Source organism: Agelaius tricolor, unplaced genomic scaffold, assembly GCF_023055355.1.
Source record: "Agelaius tricolor isolate 1412-34295 unplaced genomic scaffold, bAgeTri1.0.p SCAF_10, whole genome shotgun sequence".
NCBI classification, from domain to species: Eukaryota; Metazoa; Chordata; class Aves; order Passeriformes; family Icteridae; genus Agelaius; species Agelaius tricolor.
In genome coordinates, this window is record NW_027269270.1 from 2113789 (window position 1) to 2138940 (window position 25152).

Genomic DNA, 25152 nt, shown 5'->3' on the forward strand with positions numbered 1-25152 from the left:
GTAGGAGATGGGTTTGTTCCATGATTTCAGTTGGTGTTAGATGTTTCAATAGATGTTCCATGGTAGGAGATGGGTTTTGTTCCATGATTTCAGTTGGTGTTAGATATTTCAATAGGTGTTCCATGGTAGGAGATGGGTTTTGTTCCATGATTTCAGTTGGTGTTAGATGTTTCAATAGGTGTTCCATGGTAGGAGATGGGTTTGTTCCATGACTTCAGTTGGCATTAGATGTTTCAATAGGTGCTCCATGCTAGGGGATGGGTTTTGTCCCATGATTTCAGTTGGCGTTAGATGTTTCAATAGGTGTTCCATGGTAGGAGATGGGTTTTGTTCCATGATTTCAGTTGGCGTTAGATGTTTCAATAGGTGTTCCATGGTAGGAGATGGGTTTTGTTCCATGATTTCAGTTGGTGTTAGATGTTTCAATAGGTGTTCCATGCTAGGGGATGGGTTTGTTCCATGATTTCAGTTGGTGTTAGATGTTTCAATAGGTGTTCCATGGTAGGAGATGGGTTTGTTCTATGATTTCAGTTGGTGTTAGATGTTTCAATAGCTGCTCCATGGAGGGGGATGGGTTTTGTTCCATGATTTCAGTTGGTGTTAGATGTTTCAATAGGTGCTCCATGCTAGGAGATGGGTTTGTTCCATGATTTCAGTTGGTGTTAGAGGTTTCAATAGGTGCTCCATGTTTCAATCCATGCTAGAAATGCAGTTGCATGTCTTCTCTTGGAGTCTCAGGAGTTGGGTCTGATCAGCCTCTTGGTCACAGCATTGGGATGAGGATGAGGATGGAGGGTAAAGCTGAACCTGATAATCATGCAGTATTTGAAGGTAGGCAGGATGTGAAGGTACATTTTGCTTCCTCTCAGCAGCTCTCTGTGTTTCTCACTTTACTCACTTTAATCCAAAGGCCATAGAAGTTGAAATGCGTCATTGCTGACAGGTGAGGTTCTCAAGAAATTTTCTGTATCAGAGTACAGAGTAACCATTTCATATTTGTTGGTTTTTTTGTGTATGAAAATAATTATTCATTGAGTTGTTTGGGTTGGCCACTGTTGCTCCAGTTGTCACTGTTAGAATCTGTTAATCAGCAAAGATAGATGCAAGAAGCTTTTCCCTTTCTGTGCTCTGTACAAGATTGTATTACTTCTTATAATATACCTGCTAGATCTTTCAGGAGTTGAACTGAATGCAATGTAACCAGGATGTGAACAAATAAAAAGTCCTGGTGCAAGTAGCCATTAGTTGTAAAAATGAATAATAGAAGAAAAAATGTATTTCTTTTAGTAGAATTTATTTCTCTGGTTCTGGATTTGCTTTAACTTGTGTATTGATTTTGCTTGAATGCCAGGTGTTCTTGTTGTCCTCTTTGCTTCTGTTAATACTCTTTTAAAATAGCCCTGAGTAAGCAGGAAACTTTGACCATTAACAAGATCCCTAGAGTATCTTATCTATTTGTCTAATCCCATTTATCCCAGTATTGGAAGACTTAGTGCTTGGAAGCAAATGAATTTGAGTCAGGCACAGCTCTCAAACAGAAAGTTTTGGGGCTGGATTAGGAATTGACACAAAAATCCTCTCAGTTTTCATCTCTTGGACTTGGGTGCTGGCTGTGGTCATTTATGTTCCCTCAGAAATGCAACCAAAATTTATTTATTTATCAAAAATATTTATCAAAATCTCAGCCTGGAGGAATCTTTAGATTTCATGGTAAGGTTGGGGTTTACATTTAGATTTTTTTCCCTCACTTTATCTCCTTTTGGCTAATTCTCACCAGTTTGAAATGTGAACTATCACAGTTTATATCACTGATTATTAAAATTAAAACTAAAACAAAAAATGCCGTTCAGTCATATAGATATATATGGAGTGCATTCATCCACATCACCTTGAGCTTCCTAAATTTCCTAATTTACATGCAAACTTGTTATCTCTGAGGTACCACATATGCACAGGCTGGACTCCAAATATTCCATTTTGGGAACATGGACATGCAATTTCTGTGTTGTATCACTTGTCTCATGCTTCAGTTTGAGATCCAAAAGCCATGGGGTCGAAATGTTCTTAATTAAGGCTGTTCATGCCTTTGGCAATCCCATCCATCATAGATCTGTATTCCTATAGATGAGCTCTGGGTTTATTGATTCAGCTTCTGTTGTGAAAGTAGCTGAAGAAACCAGCCCAAACTAGAAATGAGACCAAGTTTGCATCTTCATCAAAACTTTCCCCACCTTGAAGAGCTGTTTGGGATTGGAATCCCAGTTCATGCTCATTATAGAAAGAGTTCTTTTCTAGATACTCAGAGCTGACATTTCCCTGAACTTTTTCAAATTAGGATGTGGGATGTGGTTTGAACTCATTGTTAGGACAGCTCTAAGGGCTTCGTTCTTATGCAGACAGATGTGATCCAGTGAATTTCAGGGGGTTTAGAGCAGCATAAGACCAGCTTGACAGAGGGAAAAATTAATTTCCTACCAAATCTGATCTTTACCAGAACCTGCCTTGAGCAGCTGACTTGTCTGGTTTGTAACTTGTAGCTTTGTGTTAAGGTTTGTATTTACAGTGTCATTAGACACAAATTCTTCCAGAGAGAATGTTGGTTTGTTTTTTTTTTTTCTTTCTCATAATTAAAACAGTGAGAATTAATGATGGACTGGGGAGGCTTGCTGTTTCTGCAGTAATGAAGTGGACTGCATTCTGTGGCTAAGAAAAAAAAGTTAATACAGTGATTATTTTGGTCAGAGCTAAGTCCTGTTGTAAAATATAGAAGTATTAAAATTGTATTAGGCATGTAAAAAATCACGACCCAGAACAGTAAACACACTGCAACTAAGTAGAATAGCTTTGATTTTAATGCTCAGCTAATTACATGAGAAAATATGACAATTTCTTTCAAAATTCATCTTTCCCTGATTTTATTCCTTCTTTTTTACTTTACCTAGGAATATTTAAACAAGTTAGTCACTTGTGCTGGCTTTGCTGAACCACATCCCTCTGGCCAGCAGTGATGGCAGAGCCAGGGCTAGGAGAGGAGAGAAGCTGGGCCAAGGGGCAGGGATTGCAGCTCCCTCAGAGTCTGGGTTCATGCTTGAAAAATCCCATAAATGTTGGCAGCTCGAGCTGTTTGTATTTAATGTTTTGTCCCTTTTGTTTCTGAAAATCTCTGTGCCTCACTCTCCCTGGAGCAAGGTCTCTTATTGTGTCACATTGCCTTGGCAGCACAGGGACATGGAAAGGTGGGAAGTCAGTAACTTCTGACTGACCTGATCAGCCAAAAATTGACATCTCTTGTGCTGTTTTAACGAGCCTAGCAGGTGGATAATGTGTTACAAATTTTTCCTTAATGATTTGTAGTTAATTTAAGAATAGATGGCCAAGTCCTTCTTTTTTGGAGACAGATCCTGACCTGCCTCTGCCTTGGATTCAGTGCAGCAGCCATCATTCTCAGCTTTTCCTACAAGTCATGCTCAAAGTCCTGGTCTACCTTTGTCCTTCCTGCATGTCATTGTCTCATTTGGACATCCAGCTGGCTTTATGTCCTCCCCTTTTCCATGGCTGTGTTTTGAGCCCACAGGAGACATTTCCTGGAGAAATCCCCCCCTTCCTCAGCCACCTAATCCAGTCAGCAGACTGAATGTCTTCTCACTCTCCTGCTGAGTGAAAGCTGCTTTTCACTCCCATCTGGTCCCTTGTTGTTTCACACAGCTTCTGGAATAATACTCTTCATTCTCCTTTGCTGCTGTTAATTCTTTCATAAGAAATATGCAACCCAAATTCCTACTTAAAATATGTGCACTGGGATGTTTCCAAAACATTTGGTGCTTGCTGGGCCAGCTGCTTCTTGTGATGTACCTGTTTGTTCAACACATACCAAGACTCTGCTGTTTGGGTGTTGGAAATATAAACATAACCATTAATATTGGTCTGGGATTGTGTTTTCCTCGGCACATGAAGGCACTGTGGGGCCATGAGACATGAATTATCCATTGACACTGTGAATACTGCAGCAGATATTAGAATAGAGTGGAAAGATGAACTAAACTTTTAGCTCTTTCAGGAGCAAGTTTGAGAGTCAGATATTAGAATAGATTTTAAAGACATTAGAATTTATTTTAAAGATATTAGAATAGATTTTAAAGATGAACTACACTTTTAGATCTTTCAGGAGTATTGTAAATGCAGGGTCACTGACAAGGGGAGAGAATGAGGCATCTGACTCCATGTTCTCAGAAGGCTCATTTATTACTTTATTATGCTATATTGTATTAAAGAATGCTATATTATACTAAAGAATACAGAAAGGATACTTACTGAGTGCTAAAAAATAATAATGAAAACTCCTGACTCTTTCCAGAGTCCAATACAGCTTGGCCCCGATTGGCCAATGAACCAAAACAATTGACAGCAGAATCCAATGAAACAATCACCTGTGGGTAAACAATCTCCAAACACATTCCACATGAGCACAACACAGGAGAAGCAAATGAGAGAAGAATTGTTTCCCTTTTCTCTGAGGCTTCTCAGCTTCCCAGGAGAAAAATCCTGGGGAAAGGATTTTTTCAGAGAATGTGAATGCAACACAAGAGCAAGTTTGAGAGTCAGATATTTGGGGAATATCTTTCCCTAAGTCTCCTTGCACCTCCGTCCTGTTGCCCATGGTTGTGTTGCAAACCCCATTCCTCAGGATATTATGAGGTGTCCAGCTCCATGAGCTCTTCTGATTTTATTGAAAGCAAAATCAAAGAATGGTGAGCATGCACACAGAGTTAGACACCTGATGTCTGGAAGTCCAAAAGGCAAATAAGAACAGAACACAGTAAGTATTTATAACTTTTTCTATTTTTTTTTTTTAAGAAATGGACTTTGGCCTTGATTGTTTCAGTGGTTGACATTGGCAGTATTGTAATCCCAGTTCATACCAAGGCATGAAATGGAGCTGTGTGTGTAAAGGTGAACCTTCTGGAGTACTGAGGGACTGACTTCTGTGGCAGTCTGCAGTTACAGTACTGCTGCTCTTCCAGAAAATACTAGAAAGATTTGCCAGGCTTGCTGTCCTGGATGTGCAGAGTGGTCCAGTTTGTGGCATGAAGGTGCTCCAGCATAGTGTTTCTCCTGAGAGCAGCTCACACCTCAGCAGAAGCAAGTGGCAGCTGTCAGAGCTATGTCAGCTTTGCAATCCATAAAATAAGGCCCAAAGTGTATTTATGTAGTGTGCAGGGTTTTTCCCCCTCAGGACAGGGCTGGATATTTACTTAAATCTCCTTTAAAAAATGGAAAGGAAGCTATTTCCTGTAAAAGAAAGATATGTGTAAGGGCTTGAGTTTTCTTAGAACTTTTTGGACTTAGGCTGGTTTTCTATGGAAATTACCCTCATTGCAATCTCTGTGTCTCTCTTCAGTTTCCCTTGCAATAGCTTTTCAAGATGTTGGTTGAATTTATTCAGATTGGACAGGGGAGAAAAGGTCTCAAAGATATTATCTTTGTATGAGTTTCATAAAAATAGGCATCTAGATAGATGAGGCTGTGATTAGTGCTCCCACTAAAGGCAGAAAAGGCACTGTAGGCTCAAGACGTTATTAAACAGCTGAGAGTCCAAGAGGGAGCCTGCCAGGGGAAACCTGCCTTTGGGCTGTCTCAGGGAGTCTGGCTGCTCCTGTTTGCATTCCCTTTGCCACACAGATTGCCCAGCCCTGAGAGCAGCAAAATGAAAAGAGCCTTTTGTCCCGGATGTGTCTGCAGCAGGGTTTAGAGCAGGGTATCAGTGCACCTGCAGCATCAGCATGGCACAGCAGGACCTCCAGAGAGTGCTGGAAAAGGATCTAAATTCCTCAAATCCAGCTGTTCCCCAGCCCTCCACCCTTGACAGGGGACTTTTGATTGGTCGAGATCCTCACAGAGGACTAAGTTGGTCTCTGGTAAGCTTTTCTTGTGGTTGGGGATATCATCCTTGCTGCAAGGTGAGTTCTGCAGGTCAGTGCCCATTGCAGGTGGAAGGGGACACTGGGATGGATGTCCATGGAGCCTGTGACCTCCCTGTGGGACCCTGCAGTGCCCCAAACAGCACTCAGAGCTGCACATCCAGGCTCCTGCCTCGCTGCTGTGGTGGCTACACAGGAGCCTGGCACATCTGTGCTGCACCCACCTTTGTAGTCAGCTTAGGTGTTCCTAAGTGCATGACCCACCCTGTACTTCCACCCTCAGAAGAGGGAAAGCTTCTTTGGGTTTGCTTCCAATGAAATCAGAAGAGCTCATGGAGCTGGAGACTTCAGAATTCCCTGAGGAATGGGGTTTACAACACAACCATGGGCAACACGATGGAGGTGAAGACTTAGGGAAAGACATTCCCTAAACCTCTGACTCTCAAACTTGCTCCTGAAAGATCTGAAAGTTTAGTTCATCTTTTAAATCTATTATATTTTAAATCTGTTCTAATATCTGACTCTCAAACTTGCTTCTAGAAGATCTCAAAGTTTAGTTCATCTTTTAAATGTTCTAATATCTGACTCTCAAACTTGCTCCTGAAAGAGCTAAAAGATTAGTTCATCTTTTCAATCTATTATATTTTAAATCTATTCTAATATCTGACTCTCAAACTTGCTTCTAGAAGATCTAAAAGTTTAGTTCATCTTTTGAATCTATTCTAATATCTGCTAGAGTATTCACAGTGTCAATGGATAATTTATATCTCATGGCCCCACAGTGCCAGGCTGCCTTCACCTGCCAAGGAAAACACGATCCCAGACCAATATTAATGTTTGTGTTTGCATTTGCAACACCCAAACAGCAGAGTCTTGGTATGTGTTGAACAAACAGGTACATCACAAGAAGCAAGCACCAAATGTTCCCATTCCTGAGCTGCTCCTGTCCCTAGGGGACCGTGGGTACCACAAGTTTGAGGCCAGGACATTTTCAGCCTGTCTGAAGCAATGTCACAGGAATTTCCACAGGATTTCCCACTCTCAGTAGTTTTCCTGAGGGCAGGGTCTCTCTGACCCCTTTAGCAGCACCACAGCAGCTGCCATTCAGCAGTTCAAGCAAAGAGGATCCATCATCTCATGGGCAGTGGTGCAGCTCCCCAGGGTAAGTGCAGGAAGCCCTAATTTTTGTTCAGGATAAGTGGATGTAAATAGGGCTGCATTCTTCCTTCCAGCAGAACTTCATGCATTTGTGATCAACAAGGCCCCCTGGAGCTCTTTGGAAAAGCAGTTCTGTGAGCAGTAGAGCTGCTGAGAGCTGGTTGCCTGTGATTTATATCTCATGATTAGGTTATCTGGAATTTAATATGTTCCTAGTGCTAGTTAAAGTATCCTCAATAATGTCTTTCCTTACATGGAGTCTCTTGTGCCCAAGAAAGACTGTGATCACAATAGCAGGAAAATAATGGAGCCTTGCTCCTCTCCTTGCTACCTGCTTTCAGGAAACTTATAGGAACACAAAGCTTCCAAATCATGTTGAAAACACTCATAAACTCTCAGAGACAGCCAGAAAAATAAATATGCATGTCACAGTGCATCAGCCTGATTTCTTAGGGAGCCAAGCATGGCAATGGAGCAGCAAGAGAAAATAAATGTCAATTCCAGTGAAAACAGTAATGGTCATGTGTGAGCAGAGGAGGTGCAGCTTCTGAGAAGCTCTCACTGCCATTCATTCTCCCTGTGCTTGGCTAGGAATTTATCTATGAATATTTCTGGAATCTGGGGTTGGAAGTTCAGTGTGTCCTTATGTGCCAGAAGTATTTTTATTACAGTGAGATTTGGAGAGGTTGTGCAAATTTAGTGGAGAGGCAGAGCCAGAATTACACATGGGTGTGTTATAATCCAGTCATAACAAGCTCACAGGAGCTCATGTGAGAGCCCAGGCATTCTCACCCACCTCAGTGCCCCTAAAAAAGCTCTTTCCATCACAGTCCATAACACCTGGGGACTGCTGGGAAGCTTTTATTGACCTGATTGTTTTATCCTGTCCTCAGAGACAGCTTGATTCTCCCTAAAGAACCCTTACTGTAAATATCTCCTTAAAGGTATTGCTGTTGGGGGGTCACATTGTGCCTCTGCCTGTGTTGTAATCAGTGTGGTTCAGTCAAGGTAGAGAAATATTTAGAAGCTGGTGCATGTTAGTTTTAATTGGAGAGGAGAAAAAGTGCAGCATGATTGGGTCCTTGGGGAAATGGTGAATTTCTACAGCTGATCCTTTGAAAGATCTCAGCAGTTTTAAAGAAAGAGGGAAGAGCTGTGAATGAAGCAGCCAAGAGATGGGGGAACAGCTGAAAAAATGCCAGCCAAGAGAGTGTGGGAACTGTGCTCAGGGATTTGGATCTGATCCAAATGAACCAAAACCAGTGTGAGACTTTTCTCCTCACTGCAATGATTTTGCTATTTGTGGACCCTTTTAGGAATCCTCTCATTTCAATGGTTCCTGTGTCTGTGTGGCAATTTGGCAGTGCTGGAGCAATAACCTGACTCATGGAAATGCTGCTGCAGAATCACAGGAGGAACAAGGACACCTTCTTAGCCAGGTCCCCAGAAGGTCTAGGTTAGAGGAAGAGGCTGAATCCTCTTAAAAGCCCTTTGGCTACTCCAAGCCAGGTCCTGTGTGAATTCCATAGCCAGGGCTAGCACTTTGACCTTGTAAATCATAGAAAAAATCGTGGCTATAGATCAGAGTGAGAGGCAAAAGGTGGTGGGGTCATAGCTGGGGAGAAAGCTCAAGTATGAGAAGACTTGGGATTTTAGAGAAGCCCAGGGCTGCTGGGTTTCCTCTGCTTCCCCAGTGAAAAATCCATTTCAATTTGATTTGTATGTTCCATCTGGGTGCTGTGCAGTGGTAGCAGCACTGACCCAAGGCTTGAACCTGTCTCAGTTGTAATTAATGGAAAAACTCCCTTTAAATTCAGAAAATCAGGAATGGAGTGTTAAGACACTTAAAATGTTACTATCAGTGGAACTACACCTGCCCTGATTGCTCTGTGCACCACTCAGGTCACATGTTTCAGCTCAGCAGCTCTCAAAATTTCCAATGTATTCACCACCCACATGCTCAGATCTCGAGGTGTCAAAGTCATGAGTCCTTTTCTTTTCTTTCCAAATAAGTCATGGCATCCCTGGCTCTGGAGACAACCTAACAAAAAAAAGGAGCTGTAGCTAAAGTATTTGCTGTAGCTGGGAACTGTACAGAGATCAATTAAAACAGTTCATGCTCACTGAGAGGTTTTTCAGGTTTGGGAACTAAGACCTCCAATGCTGGGATTCACCTCAAAATAAATGGATTTCAAAAGCTTGAGCCAAACCTCTGATATTTCTGGGATCTAGGGAAAAAAATGGTTTAGAGGCCACGATGAAAGTTTTATTTTGATATTTACTACTTTAGAAGTAGTTTCTCCCCTGTGTAGGACTGTGGTCCCTTGGCAGATCTGCAGAACCCCTTTACAGGATGGTGAACCAATATATGGCACAAAGTATCCCTGCAGTCAGTGCTCCAGACCTCAAAGGGTGGAATTCTACTTTATTTTCTGTGAGAATCCTGTAAGAAAGCAGTGTTTAAATTGCTTTGGGTGTGTTGCCCCCATATCTCCATGGGGTCAGTGTCTGGGTAGGGCTGAGCTGAGGGACAGGGGAGCAGGGGGGGACACACCCTGCACCCCAGTGCTCTGCTGTCCTTTGCCTTGCTCTGGCTGTGCTTTGCATTCCCAGCACCCTGAGGTGGCCAGGGAAAGGTGGCAGGTGCTGAAACCCCAGGGAAAGGTGTTTGATGACCCCCCCACAGGCATGGAAGGGGGTTCAGGCATGGCAGGGAGCTCATGGGGCATGGTGGCAGCTTGACTTACACTCTGTGGGCTCTCACTGTCAGCACAGCAATGCTCTGAGCCATTGATAATAATGGGATGGTTGAGCTGGGGGGAAATAGGTGCCTCTTGAAAGCACATTCCTGCCTTCTACATACCCCATTCCAGCACTCATCTGTGTTTATTGAATAAGGTAATGGATTATTTAGCAGGTTTCTCCAGCCATTATCAGAGAGCACACTCTGTTTATGTGCTGGCCTCTCCTGTTCTGTCACTGTCATAAGTTAGTCAATTAGAAAAAGGAAAAAAAAAATGTATGTAATAGGTAACTATGGTTACTTGTGATGTGGGTTTTTAAGAAGTGCTCAGAAACCTCGTGGCAACAGAGTTTGGGAGTTCAAAGCTGTAATTTATTCAAGAACTCTCTTGAATCAGAGTATCAGAAGCATTTAGAATAGATTCAGAACATTTTCTTTTGTGGAGCAGTGTTGCAGTCCCATGTACAGACTGACTGCTTGCTCTGCTCACGTGAGAAGAAAATAGGAGAGGGACAGGGTAAATGTGCCCTTGTTCCACTTTTCTCCTGCAGAGCCTGCTGGCCCTGGCACTGGAATAGCTTGTGAAAGTGGTGGTTTCTGAAAGACTGCTTCCATTGTCCTGTTGTTTCCCTATTTACCCTGAAATGGTGATTTTAAAAGTGGTGAAAATACAGAGCCCCAAAGCTGCGGGAGCATCTTTCAAATAAAGGTGCCTGCCTCAGAAACTCAGCCCCAATCATGTTGTTTGCTCAAAAAGAAAATAAAATCCTCCATGCTTAATTTAATGAGGGCACAGGATAGTCCTAACAGCTTTTAGTTGGACTGAGAGTGCCCTGTGAAACACGTCTTGAGGTAAAAAATTTCACCTCTCAAGTGTTTCAGTGGAATTCTGTAGCTATTTGCCTTTGGCAAAGCAGGGAGCTGTTGTGGGCTCTTCCTGGGGGATTTTTGTCTGAACACACAAGATAGTGCCACCAGTGTTCCCTGTCTGCTCCCTGGGCCCTGCCCAAGAGAAGGGCACTGTAACTTCACCTGTCCAAAACCACTGTCTCAGCCAAACCAGCCAAGTGCACAGGCTGCAGCAAAGACCTGTTTTGTCACATATTTTATTATCATAGCATGCAACTGCAACAGATGAATATTGGAAAACCTTGCATCCAGTGCAGGACATGCCAGTTTATCAGCACACTTCCCGTGGAAAATTATCTGCTACAGGGTCAGGAGTCATTTCCCAAGGAAGCTGTCTAAAAAAAAGTTTGTAATTAAGAGAAGACACTGGACTGGACCCTCTGTTAGATGTTTGCTGGATCCCACCTTCACACAGGTGGTTTTGCTTTGGCCCAAGCTTCATTTCTCTGAAATTCTGAATGCTTCCCAAAATTCCTCCTGTTTAGCCCACTGGAAACACACAGCATGTAATAATGAGTGAAGGGTGCATAAAGCTGGGGATATTGCAGTTCAGCCAGGTGCAGGGCATGGCCATGAAAGGTCAGGGTAGGGTTTGGTTGGAGCGCTGCAGAGTTTCCAGTGTTTGCACTGGGGCGGTGCTTGTCCTGAACCTGAGGGAAGGCTGGGCTTGTATCTGTTAATCTGGAGGTTCTTTATTAATAGGCTGCACACTTCATTGATTTTTAATTAATTTCTGAAGAGACACAGAGGATAAGTGCTGCAGCCCACAGACATCTCTGTACTTATTGCAGTCCACATCTCTATTGATTGCCTGCCTAAGGAGCAGAAGTAATCCATTTTAAATACACTTTCTTGGAGAGGCTGAATGCACTGCACAATGCTCTCTCCTGACTGTAATTGCATTGGCAAGAGGTCAGGGGCTGGCTGGGGGAGCAGCAGCCCATTGTTCAAGTCTGCTGCTGTGGGCTTCCTTCCAGGAGAGCCAAGTGATCTCCCTGCTGGGCAGTTTGGAGCTGCAGGATCAGGAAAGTGCTCACAGCTCCCCCATTCCAGCTGCACTAGGAACTCTTTTATGAGCTGCTTTTGGGAGGAGCTGGAGCTGGTCTGACTGAAGCAATTAATGGGAGGGAGAAGAATGGCATTCAAAAAGCCTGTTCAAATGGATAGCTCTCTTTGGTTGCCACTTGGGAAAGCATCAAACACTTTCCAGGAGTGTGTGATCAACTGGGGGCTGAAACCTGAAGTCTCTGAGCACTTCCCAAATCAGAGGACAGGTGAGAAATAGATAAATTTCTGCAGGACTTGGATGTCAGGTATTCCTGAAAACCTTTATTTCACTGCTTCCCAACCCTGATTCAATCCACTTAAACACAGCTGTATTTCAGATGCTCAGTGAAACTGTCCATGTAATGCATATAGTTTACAAATAATCTGCAGGAAAAGCTAGATAGATTTGAAGATCTTTTTCTGTAAATGGCATTCAAATTATTTGTACAAACACACAGATGGGATTTCTGCTGTCTTCTTCAGGCCACTTCCTCCAGAGACCTCTCCATTAAATCTCTATGGTTCTACTACAGAGATTCCTTCTGCTGGCATGAGCAGCACAGCCATGATTTGCTTTTGAAAGAGCAATTTGAAACAGCCTTTGTCATCAGGGCTGTGATCCTGCCAGTCTCTAAACTGCAGTTGCTTTGCAGTAAATGTTATTGCCCAGCAAGGAGAGTTTTGCAGTGGTAAGTTTGTCATTCAGGCAGTTAGTTCTTGTTTAAAGGCCTCTTTCACAGAAAAAAGGTGGTGTTGGTGCAGTTGCAGCCAGAACTGCACTGCTCTACGCTTATTGTGAACCAGCTGCAATTTCTCTCTCCTCCTTGGGCTGCAGCCCCCTGAGCTGTGGTTTTCTTCAGAGCTGATGGGAGAGCATCCTTGTCCTTTTCAGCTCCTTGGGAATAAGGGGGAGTAACCTAGGCTGGGCCACCTGGGCTGGCAGAAGGGCTAGCACAGCCAGCATTTGCCCCCAGAATGGAGAATGGAGCTGGCACAGGAGAGCACCTTGCACCCAGCTGTCTGAAGAAAGCACCTGAGATCATTGCAAAGTGGAGATCAGACCCAGCTCCACAGCTCCCTCCCTCAGGAATCCCACACTTGGCTATGAGCTTTGCAGCAGCTGCACAGATGTGCCTGTTGATGGGACCAGAACTCAGAGCCATGTCCAGTATGAACAGCATTGAAATAAAAACCTGGCCTGCATCTCATTGCTTATGCTACTTAATAGATTTATGTAACATCTTCCATTAGGAGAAGGTGAAGTGCTTCACAGACTCTTCATATTCAGCACCACCTAATCCAGAAAGCTGCATCATTTCAGGGAGCCTGGGAGATAACTCATCTTTCCTCAGGAGTTCAAAGGACATGTTTGATGCTGCAGTGGAACAAACTCCCCTCCTGGTGTTGCCTGAGGAGCTCCAGCACCTTCTCAGCACTGAGAACTTGATTTCAAGGGCCCCACAAGCTCAGAATTGAGAACCAGTCAATTTAGCAGTGACCCACTTATCTGTGCTGTGAGGGGGTGAGATGACATTCCTGAGATGTTAATTTAGGATTGGAGTGGGCCTGGGCCCATCAAGATGTCTGCTCAGTCCAGTCAATTAAGCATTGAAATGTCATGAGCTTATGAAATTGCTTCTCCTCTCAATTCTCTCCACTCTTTCTCCCTTTGTGAATCACCTGTCATTTTGGAATAGACTGCATTTTTCCTGTAATTCTCATCTAATCAGCCTCATAGCCTCTTTCCCTTCACTTGGCTTCTTGAGTTTGTTTCAACCTATTGTGCTTTAGCAACATCTTTATTTTGTGTCCTGGATGGAGTTTAGTATTGGAGTAAATCAGGCTTTTGCACTCCTATTTCTGGAACAGCTAAACTAGCATGGTGCAAAGCAAATATCTAGTGCTGAGTTCTTTTTATCCAGACTTGTTCTTTTGATGTGTAACTGGCACTTTTATGTTGCCACAGGTGTAGTGTGTGTTCTCCTGTGGTTGGTATGGAGCCAACTCATCCCAGTTTTGTGCTTCAGCTGAGCCAGCCCATGTGTGAGCAGAGAGAGTTTGTATTTCTGGGTGAGCCACATGGAGAGATGTAAGACTGACCTGGGTTCCAAACATCACTGCTATTTTCCTAGCTCAAGGTACTCGTGCAGGAGTTGGGTTTTCTCTGGTTGCCTTTCCATAGGGACAATCATCCAGCTGCACTGGGAACCCATCTCTTGAGCTAAGTATAGATAATCTTCTGTGTACTCTGAACTCTTTAGTCTGAAAAGATTTAGCCAAGTCACAGCAGGACTGTGAGGAAAATGCTCATGTCACAACTGCTCAGATGGCATACCTGGCAGAGTTTCTGTCCTCTTGTCCTGCTCAGGTGGACAGGACCAAAGCAACTGTAGGCAAATCCAGATAGTTGTATCAGCTTTGTGCATCTGAAGATGGCCAGCTTGAGATAAAAGCACTTTTACCCTGAGATACAGCTTGCTACACATTAATAGCACATTGCTTCAAACTCAGACTGAAGAGAAATTAAACCTTGAGAGCTTTTCAAGTGAGCAGGAGATGAGAAGGAATACATGACTATCACATCAGCTTTCTTTGTCTGCCCTTTACCAAAGAGAGAGAGAATAACTCACCCTCTATAACTGAATTAAACTCCTGAATATTTGGGCTTTCAGGACTGGTTCTCCCTTGCCAGCTCCACCAGGGCTGGCAGAGCTGCAGATCTTTTCAGGAGCCCTTGGCAGGTGAGCTGCTGGAGATGTGCTTAGCACGAGGGGTGAATGAGTGCCCAGCTCAGACTGGTATCATTCCCCCTTCCCTCCCCTTGGCTGTGATGTGACCTCCAGTTCCAGCTCCCAGCCCACCCAGGACAGCAGAGAAACTTAGAATCAGCTGCAGCTGCAAAGTCTGAATGTAGAAACGTTAAAATAGTACAGGAAACAATAGTTTGAGTTTTAGGCTTGGCTAAGATAGACCTTAAGACTGCAGGAAAATATGCTTAGTGAGATAGTAGAAGGTTATAAGCTTAATAATGAAGTATTGTGTATTGTTAATAGAGAGCAGCCAAGCAAGTATTGTGTGTGCTTTTAGTAATTAATTAAAACAACTGTCTGTGAGATTTAGCAAGGTGCTGTTGGCTGGGAAGTTTTTTAAATGCTCTGTAACAAAGAAATCTCTGACTGCTGCTGGCAGGATTTGAGCTTTGCCATCTTCCAACTGTCTCAGCCATGTAATGAGGCTGAGGCTGCCATAAAAGCTCAGGGAATGAACCCCAGCAGTCCTGTCCTGTGAAAGGGGAAAAAACCCCACAAGCCAACACAAATGGTGCCCCAAATGGGCGAGGATTCATTTAGAATGTGTGCTTAGTGCAAGGTGTGAGTGAGTCCCCAGCTCAGGCAGGGAGGAAGGATGCATCTGACTCCATGTTCTCAGAAGGCTCATCTATTACTTTATTATGCTATATTATATTAAAGAATACTGTACTATACTAAAGAATACAGCAAGGATACTTACTGAATGCTAAGAAGATAATAATGAAAACTCCTGACTCTTTCCAGAGTCCTGACACAGCTTGGCACCAATTGGCCATTGAGTGAAAACAACTGACAGCAGAATCCAATGGAACAGTCACCTGTGGGTAAACAACCCTTAAACACATTCCACATGAGCACAACACAGGAGAAGCAAATGAGAGAAGAATTGTTTTCCTTTTCTCTGAGGCTCCTCAGCTTCCCAGGAGAACAATCCTGGGCAAAGGGATGTTTTCAGAGAATGTGAATGCCACACCTTCCAGTGCCAGCTCTCAGGCCAGCCCAGGGCATCCCAGCTCTGCAGCTGAGCAGTGTCAGTGTTTCTGAGCAGTGTCAGTGTTTCTGTCCCACAGCTCTCCCTGGAGGAGCAGCTGCCTGCCTCAGTGTGCTTGCTCCTGCCAACCAAGGGCACAGTGTTTACCTTGAAAGTGTATTTTTAGCCCAAAGCAAAATGACACCTTTTCCATGGGGTGGGCAGGGGAAAAGATGATCATTTGAGGCTTTCTGCAGTGACTCAGATTGTTAAGCAAGCCTTGAGGTATTAGGATGGTAAGAGAGCAGTCTCCAAGGCTGCAGATTAATGTCCATGAGAATTGAGCTGGGCTTGAAATTTTCTTCCTTCATGTAGCTGAAGAATGAATTTGATGAGTCTGCCATGTGTGCTGGCTTTGGTGGGTGGAAGTTATTATTAAAAAAAACAGGCTGCTCTTAATTCCTGGGTGAGATAAGATCAACATGCTCTCAATTTAGGGAAGCAATTATATTTAGTGTAGAAAACAAATGAAGAAAAAGTATTAATATGGGGTTTGCTGTGGGCTGGTATTGCTGAAGATCTTGGGGCAGGTGAAGGTATTTATACTTTTTAAATTTGATTTGTTCTTGCAAAGTGATGTGTCGTGCAAGACAGAAGACATATGTTAAACTTCAGGTAGTGATTCAACACACTTGAGTTCATCTCTAGCAATTATCCCAAAAGGATTTTGATTTAATGACTTACATACCTGTGTGAATTCTGTCCTGAGTAATGAATGTATTTTTTTCCTGGAGATGAAATCCAGGCACTTGAGGGAAAGAACTTTCAGGCAGGACTTGCAGGTCAGAGTTGGGCATTCCCTGCACAGTAGCTGCTGCCACTTTTGAAACAAATCTAGAAGCATCCTCAGCAGGGAGGTGGGACTCCAAAAAGTCCAGGAAAGGGAAGGAAGTTAAGTTACAGCATCTGGAATAGTCTGTGCTCACACCTCTCACGCTCTGAGCTGTACAGATGGAGGCTCTGCTCAAGAGCCTCCCCCAGAAACTGGGAGGCAAATTACAGCAGTAGCAGGAGGTAACACTGGTTATAATAAAGTAAGGGAACAGCAAATCCAAGGCAGATCTCAAAGCTGTGATTTGCCAGAAAAACTTCATTTCCTTTTTTAAAAAATCCTTTTATTCTCCTATTTCCTCCACCAGCCCAGCTTTGGTGATACTTGCACAGCACTGGGAGTCCTAATACTTTATGAACTTAATTTGATGTTTTCTCCACCGTTCAGCACTTGGGATGATCAGGAAGCTGTCCCAGATCATTGTCTTCTCTTGTGCCATGGGATTTTTGACACAAAGTCTCCTTTCCACTGTCCCACTTGTATTTATTGCCAGAACATTTTCTCATTTTCAGGTCTGATACTTTTCTTGTAAAAAGCCCAAACCTGACTGTACCTGAAGTGACCGTTCCAAAACTGTCACAGTGCCAGAAAATTTATAAACACCCCTTAATAAAATTGCAGAAGATGTTTTTTCATGGCTTCTAACAAATAACTTTTATTCTGTTCAACTCATAAAATGTCCTCCTGGTATTCTCTAATGGGTTTTTGGGTGGGGATGCCACCAACTATGTATTTTTTTATCATACCTCTGTATCATATTGATAGATTAAAGATTCATATAGAGCTTTTTTTCCCTGCCAGGTTCAAAAATATCTTCAGATAGTGCTTCTCTGCACAATATATGTTTAGACAGTGTTGCTGCAGTGAATACTGTAGGATTCCCCTTTTTTAGATCCTTTTCCCTCATTTGGATAGTCTCATTTACTGGAAATACATATATATATATATATATATATATGTGTATATATATATATATAATATTATTTTATATATAATCTAATTTATATATTTTTGTATTTATATATAATATTTATATTTTATTTTTATATAAGTTATATATATATATAATTTATTTTAATATATTTTTATACATATAGATATTCTTTTATACTTCTGCCACCCACATTTAAAGCTTGTTGATAGGGTATCAGGAAAATCAAACGTGTTTCCACTGGGTATTCCCAAGAGGATTTACATTTTTGCAGACCATGGGCCCTGCTGAGGATTTTGTAGCTGCCAACCAATCCAACAGGGGCTGGTTTTGGCTTTTAGGTAACACAGGTGGGAGGCAGCCCCAAGAAGGTTATTCCTGCAATGATCCACAGGCAGTTATTTCTGCCCTCTTTCTGGGCAGAAAAGAGAAGAAAACCAGCTGTGGTTTTTCACTGAGCAGCAGTGAAAGTGTTGGAGGTTACACATTTTTCTAGTTCTTGAAAGAGTGTGAGGTTAGGATGAATAAAATAGAATCTTGCTAAAATGATACTAAATAATAGTACAGAATTGGAATAAATTGAAATGAATGAATAGAATAAACAGTGAAACATCCTAAAGCTTTGGCTTATAGGTTTGAAAAAATGCTTGAAATTAGAGAGAGTGAAATAAGACCAAAGAGGCATGGTTAGGAATTTGGTTGTGTAACTCTTCCAATGAAGGATGGTTCTGCACACCTCACCATCCATCCCTGCCATCATTAACTAGAAACAGGAGGCTGAAGCCTTGGTACTGCTCACCTGTTTTGATTTTAACAAGACAAATCCTGTATTTTCATTTTGGCCAAAAGCAATCTGCAGCATTTTCATATTGTTTCAATGCTGATAGGTACAAGTTAAGCTATTAAAGAGTATCATTTTATTTGGGCCTGATATATTCTGATGCCAGCAGAATTCCCTCATCAGCTGGTATGAGGGTGTGATTCTTGTGTGACTCACAATTATTTAGCCCATGAGATTTGTCTTTTAACCTGATGTCAAAAACCATTAATTTTTTAAAGACTTACAATTCTGATGGTCAAAAGCCAAAAATATTGATTTACTCTTGGCAGGAGAGTGTGTTTGCTGTAAGTAGCAGTGCTTCTAAAGAATAACTTCAGTTGCTTTATGCCAAAGAGCCCCTGTGTCCTCTTTAACAGCCCTTCACGTTGACTGCATGAAATACTGTTTATGCCAAACATGCTCCCACTTATTTTCAAAGCTTTTACTGGTATTTGCATTGAAATCTTTCACCTAAAACCAGTTTAGGGTTCTATTTGATGCTTTTTTGCAGATACATGCACTTTGATAGAATCCTAGAGGTGGAATGGACGTTAGGGCCCATCCAGTGCCATCCCCTTCCATGGGCAGGGACACCTTCCCCTATCCCAGGCTGCTCCAAACATGTTTTGGTGTTTTCTACTCCAAGCCCTGTCCAGCCTGGCCTTGGGCACTTCCAGGGATGGGGCAGCCACAGCTTCCCTGGGCACCCTGTGCCAGGGCTGGCTCCACAGACCATGAGAGGGAACAGGTACCTGTGATCTCCTCAGGCTGTGGAGGGATAATCAAATCTGGCCCATGGCACTGAGTAATCTGGTTATTTTAATCACTGCATGTGACTCTCTGAATTATCATCTGTATTATGGGATAATATGATCTCTTTGGAATTCAGCAATGACTTTTTAAAAATTATCATATATATTATACAGAGCTAATATATTAAGAGATACCTTAAAGGCAATTGTCAAGTGTGTGATTTCATCTCTAAGTTCTAATAATGGTGGTTAATGTCATAAATGCCTTTTAATGAAATTATAGGCTTGTAACCCTGCCCAACTGTCCTTTGTGTGTTATATAATTAATCAGACCAAGCTTTGGTGTTGATCTCAGTGTCACAAAGCATGGTGCAAATTTCCATATGCTGGTGGATGGTTAGTCTCCCATCAGAATAAGAATAAGGTTAAGGCCAGGCAGTTTGAGTATATGTTACCTTATCTTTAAAGGCAGCTGGATGGGCTTGTTAACAGAATATACTTCTAACAGAATATATATGCTCATAAAAAAGGGCCATTGATCTAATGCCTTATTAGAATACTACAGGCAATATTTTAAGGGAGTGAAAAGGTGAGGGAGTTGCAGCACTTGGAATAAAGAATTGTTTTCCTTCTAATCCACTGAGGGTAGGGAAAATTTGTGACCAACTGAAAAACCATTTGAAGATGGACAAGAATCTTTGTCTTGAATTAAAGACACTTGTCTGGAATGTGACAGAGCTGGGATTGTTTCCCAGTGTGATCTGATTTCTGGGGAGCTTTGGCTAAATTGATTCTTTTTTATGGTCATCACATTTCCTGTCTGAAGAACAAGGACCATAATATTTCTTTTCTTTCTCACATTTCCAGATTTTAAGCTTGCTGAAGCAAAAGAGCTATCTATATATTATTTTATTGGGTTTTTTCTCTTTGGTAATTGAATCTTACAGAATCATTCATACTGGACTAACTCAAGGTCATCTAATCCTGCCTCTGTTCTGAGCAAGAAAAATGCTGAACTTCTCCCCTCTAGGCCATTTTCTCATTGTAAATACTCATAATTGAACCAGCCATTTTGCATGTCACCAGTGAAAGTTAGCTCTCCAAAATCATGTAAGGCTAATTAGCATTATTGTACTATTCTTCTTCCTTCAGGGAATGATGTACCTGGAAGAGAGGAGACTTGTCCACAGGGACCTGGCAGCCAGGAATGTCCTGGTGAAATCACCAAACCACGTGAAAATCACTGACTTTGGCCTGGCCAGGCTCCTGGAAGGGGATGAAAAGGAGTACAATGCTGATGGGGGCAAGGTGAGCACTGAACATGTCTGCAGGTAAATCTGCCATGCTGTGACAAAGCTCCTGCAGGTCCTCCTGAGGTTGATGTGCCCCTGTGGGACTGTTGTCTGTGTGAGAGAGTCTGTCAGTGACTGAGCAAAGCCCTGCCTTGCAGAAGGACTCTCTGGTGAAAGCACACATAAAAGCTGCTCGTTTTTTTGCACAGTGAGCTTTTCCAGGCACTGAATTATAATATCAAAAGCAGTTTTCACACTCAGAATTAAGGGTTTTTTTCACATGTTCCAGGTGTGTCTTGTTTTGAATACTTTGGTTCAATGACTGGTGGATGTTCTGGGGCATTCCTGCCCAGCCTGTTTCTCTGGCCAGTCAATAACATGCAGTCCCATTTTCCCAGACAAGTAATTTTTGTGAAAACAAAAGGGAAAGCCACAGAACATGAGAATTTAGCTCTTCTATCACATTGGAAGAGCCTGTGTAGTTATGTCTTGTGTCCACCTCTCCAATACCATGCTGAATGCCAGGCCACTAAAAGCCAGCCTGAGGATAATTTTCAAACCAGATCTTTTCCCCTATTACTTTCCAGCAAACCACACCATGGCCATGTAGTGCCTTACCTCATTTCTACCAATTTCAGATTAATGCATGATAAAATTCAGGAGGCAGTAACTACATGGTGCTTCTGGCTGCTCCCTAAACATCTTGAAATTCCCCATTTCAATCTGTCAGAGAATCCCAAAGGATTTGCTTCACCTGTCATTCCTTTTCCTGGATGTTCAGTTTGCTTTCTGTGGTTTTTTGTGCTCACTCATGCCCTTGTCTGGGACAAACAGCTGTTCCAGTGTGAGCTGTTCTCTGGGATGAGCTGCTGCCTTGTTTGTGTGCCTGCTGTCCTTGGATCACCTGGCCAGGGCAGTCAGGGAGGTGAAGAGCTTGAGAGGAGCCACCAGTGCTTTCCCATTTCCTCATGGGAAGATACTTCCTGGCAGGGAAGGTGGGATTTTGGCAGCTTCCCCTGGTTTCCTTCATTTCTGTAGTCCTCTTCTTGGTAACCCTCCATCTGACAGTGAATGACAGTAAAAGAGTTCCCTGGCAAACCAGCTGTTCCCTGGCAGCTGTGTCTTGGACTTGTTAGCCTGCTGAGAGCTCTGGAGCAGGAATTAGGGCAGATGTATCAGTTCCCAGGTCCAGAAAAGCATCCTGTGAAATCAGTATTGAGAGCATGCTAAGGGAGGTTCAGACTGGACAGTCAAGTAGTTGCCAACAGAGGTGGTGCAGTTTCCATCCTGGAAGGTTTTCAAGTCCAGACTGGACAAATCTCTGAGTAACTTGGCCTGAACCTGCTGAGAACCTGAGGTGGGACTAGAGGCCTCCTGAATCACTTCCAACCTGAGTTATCCCACCATGAACAAGGCAGCTTTGCTCCTTCAGCACCTGTTCACACCTGGGATACAGTGGGAATGAAAGCAGTGCACTTCTGCAGAGTTCAGTGGGGTAGGATGAACTGTCTTTGCAAGAGTTAAGGCAGCCTTTATTACAAGGTGCTATTTTTGCCTTAACTCTATAGGTTATGTTCATTAGTGAACTTCATGGAAGGTAGTTTCATAAGGTTTGAATGAAGACACATCCTCTGCTTTTACACCCACCATCTGTTCAGATTTTGCCTGCAGTTACTCATCCCTTTGGTTTATTCCAGTACCTCTTCCATAATTCCAAATTGGAGGCAACCTATAGGAGTCCCTGCCAGGTAAAAATCTCCTTAATGTTCATCCTTCAGAAATCCATGGACTGCAGGGCTGTGAGGCCTTGTAAAAACTGACCTAGAGCAGAGACTAGATAGAGTTAAAGAATAAAGCAGGGATTTATTAAAAGGCCTCAATGGATCCACCTTGGGCAGCACAAGAGCCCAGCCAGGGCTGCACCCAAGATGGACCAAAATGGTCACAAAATGGGCAACTGGTCACAGGGTCTCTCACTTTTATAAGTTCTGCTCCATTTGCATATTGGAGTTAATTGTCCAGTTACAGCTTTAGGTTGTGAAGTCCCATCCTGCTTGTTTTTCTCTCTTCAGTCCATGTTGTTTGTGCTCTTGGGCCTGAGATTTGGGTCATGTGTCCTTGGTCCCCAGCTAGAGAAGGAATTGTTTTGTCTCCCTGCTCTGTGCAGAGAGCTCACCATCCCCTAATATGGAGCTCAGAACTACAACATTGAAGCAGCACAGAGCCTGAAAAATATAGAAGCTAAAACCTGAGGCATCAGCTATGCCTGCTGGGCCAGCTCAGGAATGGGAATCACCATGAATCCCATTTTAACAGGAACTCAAGAAGATGGGCTGGAATGCAGGAACAAGGTTTGGTTTGCCTGCACACCCTTCTCTGTCAGAAGAGATGATTCACTGACACAGCAATGAATGTGGGACTGCTGATTTAGTTTGGGGAGCAACTTTTCCCACTGCTGTGCTCATACAGAGAGCTGGGATGGTTCCTGGGATGGTTTCTAACAAATATTAGAAGTTAACAATAAAGCACTGCAAATTCTCTTCATTGCCTGCTTACCATCACGATGATGATGGGGATGGTGAAGTGTTTTGGTCCCTGCATTGTAACCTGGCCTCATCAGAGAGCAGTTGAGAGAGCAGTGCTGCTATCTCAGATTGCAGAGATTGCAAACTGTAAAGGAATAAAAGGTTCTGCATTCCACCTTCTCTGCTGCACTTCAGATTTAGGGGAATTACATGCAATTTCTGCACTGGTTCCTCTTTACAAAGGTTTGATGAAAACACAGGTTGTTCCATTACTTCTGAATCAGTAAATATCACAAGTTCTGCAGGTAACTGGTTCATCTTTTCTACCTCCACATTTTATGAGGCACAGCCAAATTTTAGAGGTCAGGAACAGCCATTTCCTCTGGTTTTTTTCAATCTCACATTGAAGGAGGCAAGGAGAAAAAGTTGTTGTATTCATACAGGATCTGTTTGTATTGTTTTAATAATGTATTTCTAAGGTTGCATTTCTCTTGTCCTTCCCTAGATGCCAATTAAGTGGATGGCTCTGGAGTGCATACACTACAGGAAATTTACCCATCAGAGTGATGTGTGGAGCTATGGTAAATCTGCACGTGATTAGTTTCAAAAGTTGTGTCTTTTAAAGCATTAAACCCAGCTGTGTTAGTATGTTAAAGATATCTTTTTTCTTAAAGGAGTTAATTCCAGAGGCATTTGCTCTTCAGGTTTTGGTTTGGTTTTTTTTCCTTTAAATGTGTAACTCTAAGCAGCAATTGTTACTGTCTCCTGTGTTACTGCCCTGCTCACTGAAATATATTATCATGATGTTCCCCACTGGGGTGAGTACCTCCAGGTCTGGTCTGGTAGCAGTTTGGCTGATTACTATGACAGAAGAAGACTTCTTTCAGCTTAGCCATGGATTCATAAAAATACAGCTGCAGGTCACAATTTTCAGCAGTCTTTGAAAAGCTCAACTCTAAAAGCCAAGAATGTCAAAAAACATTTCCAGGCTTATGGGACTTTCTCTACCTAGAGTCAGATAAAAGGGAATTTGTCATAATACAGAGCAAATATGGCAAGAGAAAGAAAAGGAAGAGACAAGCTCTCCAAACTAACTAGAACAAGCATCTATTTAATTTCACAGATAACTTGGGAATTGGTGAGCTACACACACAGAGAAAGTCATATTTGAGAAATGAGGTGTTCCTTCAGTGTTGCTAATGGTGATTCAGATGAGCTGTTTGCCACATCTGCTGAGGTCTCTGCCTGTTTATCTGGTACAGCTATTACCAATAAAATCATGTATATCTCTGTAAATGGAAATTTGCAGCAGTATCTGGGGCTATGGAGTCCTATTTGCATGTCCTGTTGCCATATTATTCTGAGCCAAAAGGGTGTGCAGCTCTATTCATTACTCACTTTTACCTGTGGGTAGCAGCAAAAGACACTGTTTGCTGTGGCTGGGTAGCTGCCCTCTTCTAGTCAGCTGAAAAGAGCCCGGGAGAGTTCAACTGATCTTGTGAAGCTGCTCTTTCTCTTCAAATTCTGCATACCCTGGATCACTCAGGAGAAAATATGCCTTCATTTATGGAATTCATTTTAAATGCAGGAAGCCCAGAACATCTGTAATCAGAAAGGAAAAGACCATAAACAATTGACAGTAGTTAACAATATTAACAATAGTTATTTAATATCAGCAAGGAGAAGAATGAAGGTGAAATAAATGTGGTTTACTCATGTGGTAATTTTGCCCATCACTTTTCACATTAGCATGACAGTTGTCAAAATATGGTACTGATCTGAGGCGTGCCTAAAATGACCTTTGCAATTCAAATACAAGTTAAACAAAACAGTGTGAGAGCAGCATTTTCAATATTTAAGATTCTGTTCAGGCACAAATTCTTTTACTTATGCTATATGATCTTTATTTCCAGCTCTGAAGCCAAAACAAATCCTATGGCTTCTCAAAAAGAGAATCTTGGGTTTGCAGTGCAGCACTATCATAAACTCAGCCCCATGAGGTGATTTAAGGGAAGACATGGTAGCAGTGGCTGTGAATGGCTTGCAAGGCAAAGCCAATGACCTCATGTTACTCAGTGCTGTACCTTCGTGGGAAGTTGATGCTCTAATTTAGGGAACATCTGTGCATTTTCCCCTTAAAATAATAGAGTACATCAGGCACTCATTTCCCTTTCTGATAAAAGAGTGTGATGCATTCTATTGTTATTGCACCCATTTACTTTACCACCCTTCATTTGCCTCAGACCTTTCTCATGTGCCTCAGGTCTACCATGCCATTTCTTACACCAATAAAAATGAGGGAAGTTGCTCTTGAAGACTACCACAAGGTGCTGTTTCACCCTTTTCCAGAGTTAAGTGGCAGACTGTCATGGTTTAAGGCCAGAT

General features: G+C 42.6%; 1 protein-coding gene across 2 annotated transcripts in view; it reads left to right on the forward strand.

The window, feature by feature from the left end:
- Positions 1-25152, forward strand: part of ERBB4 (erb-b2 receptor tyrosine kinase 4) — a 592065-nt gene that overhangs the window by 540202 nt on the left and 26711 nt on the right. For both annotated transcript variants that reach the window (XM_071434337.1, XM_071434338.1), the window contains exons 21-22: positions 20103-20258; positions 23273-23348. In XM_071434337.1, the coding sequence (XP_071290438.1) occupies positions 20103-20258; positions 23273-23348 (232 nt within the window). The remainder of the gene's footprint in view (positions 1-20102; positions 20259-23272; positions 23349-25152) is intronic.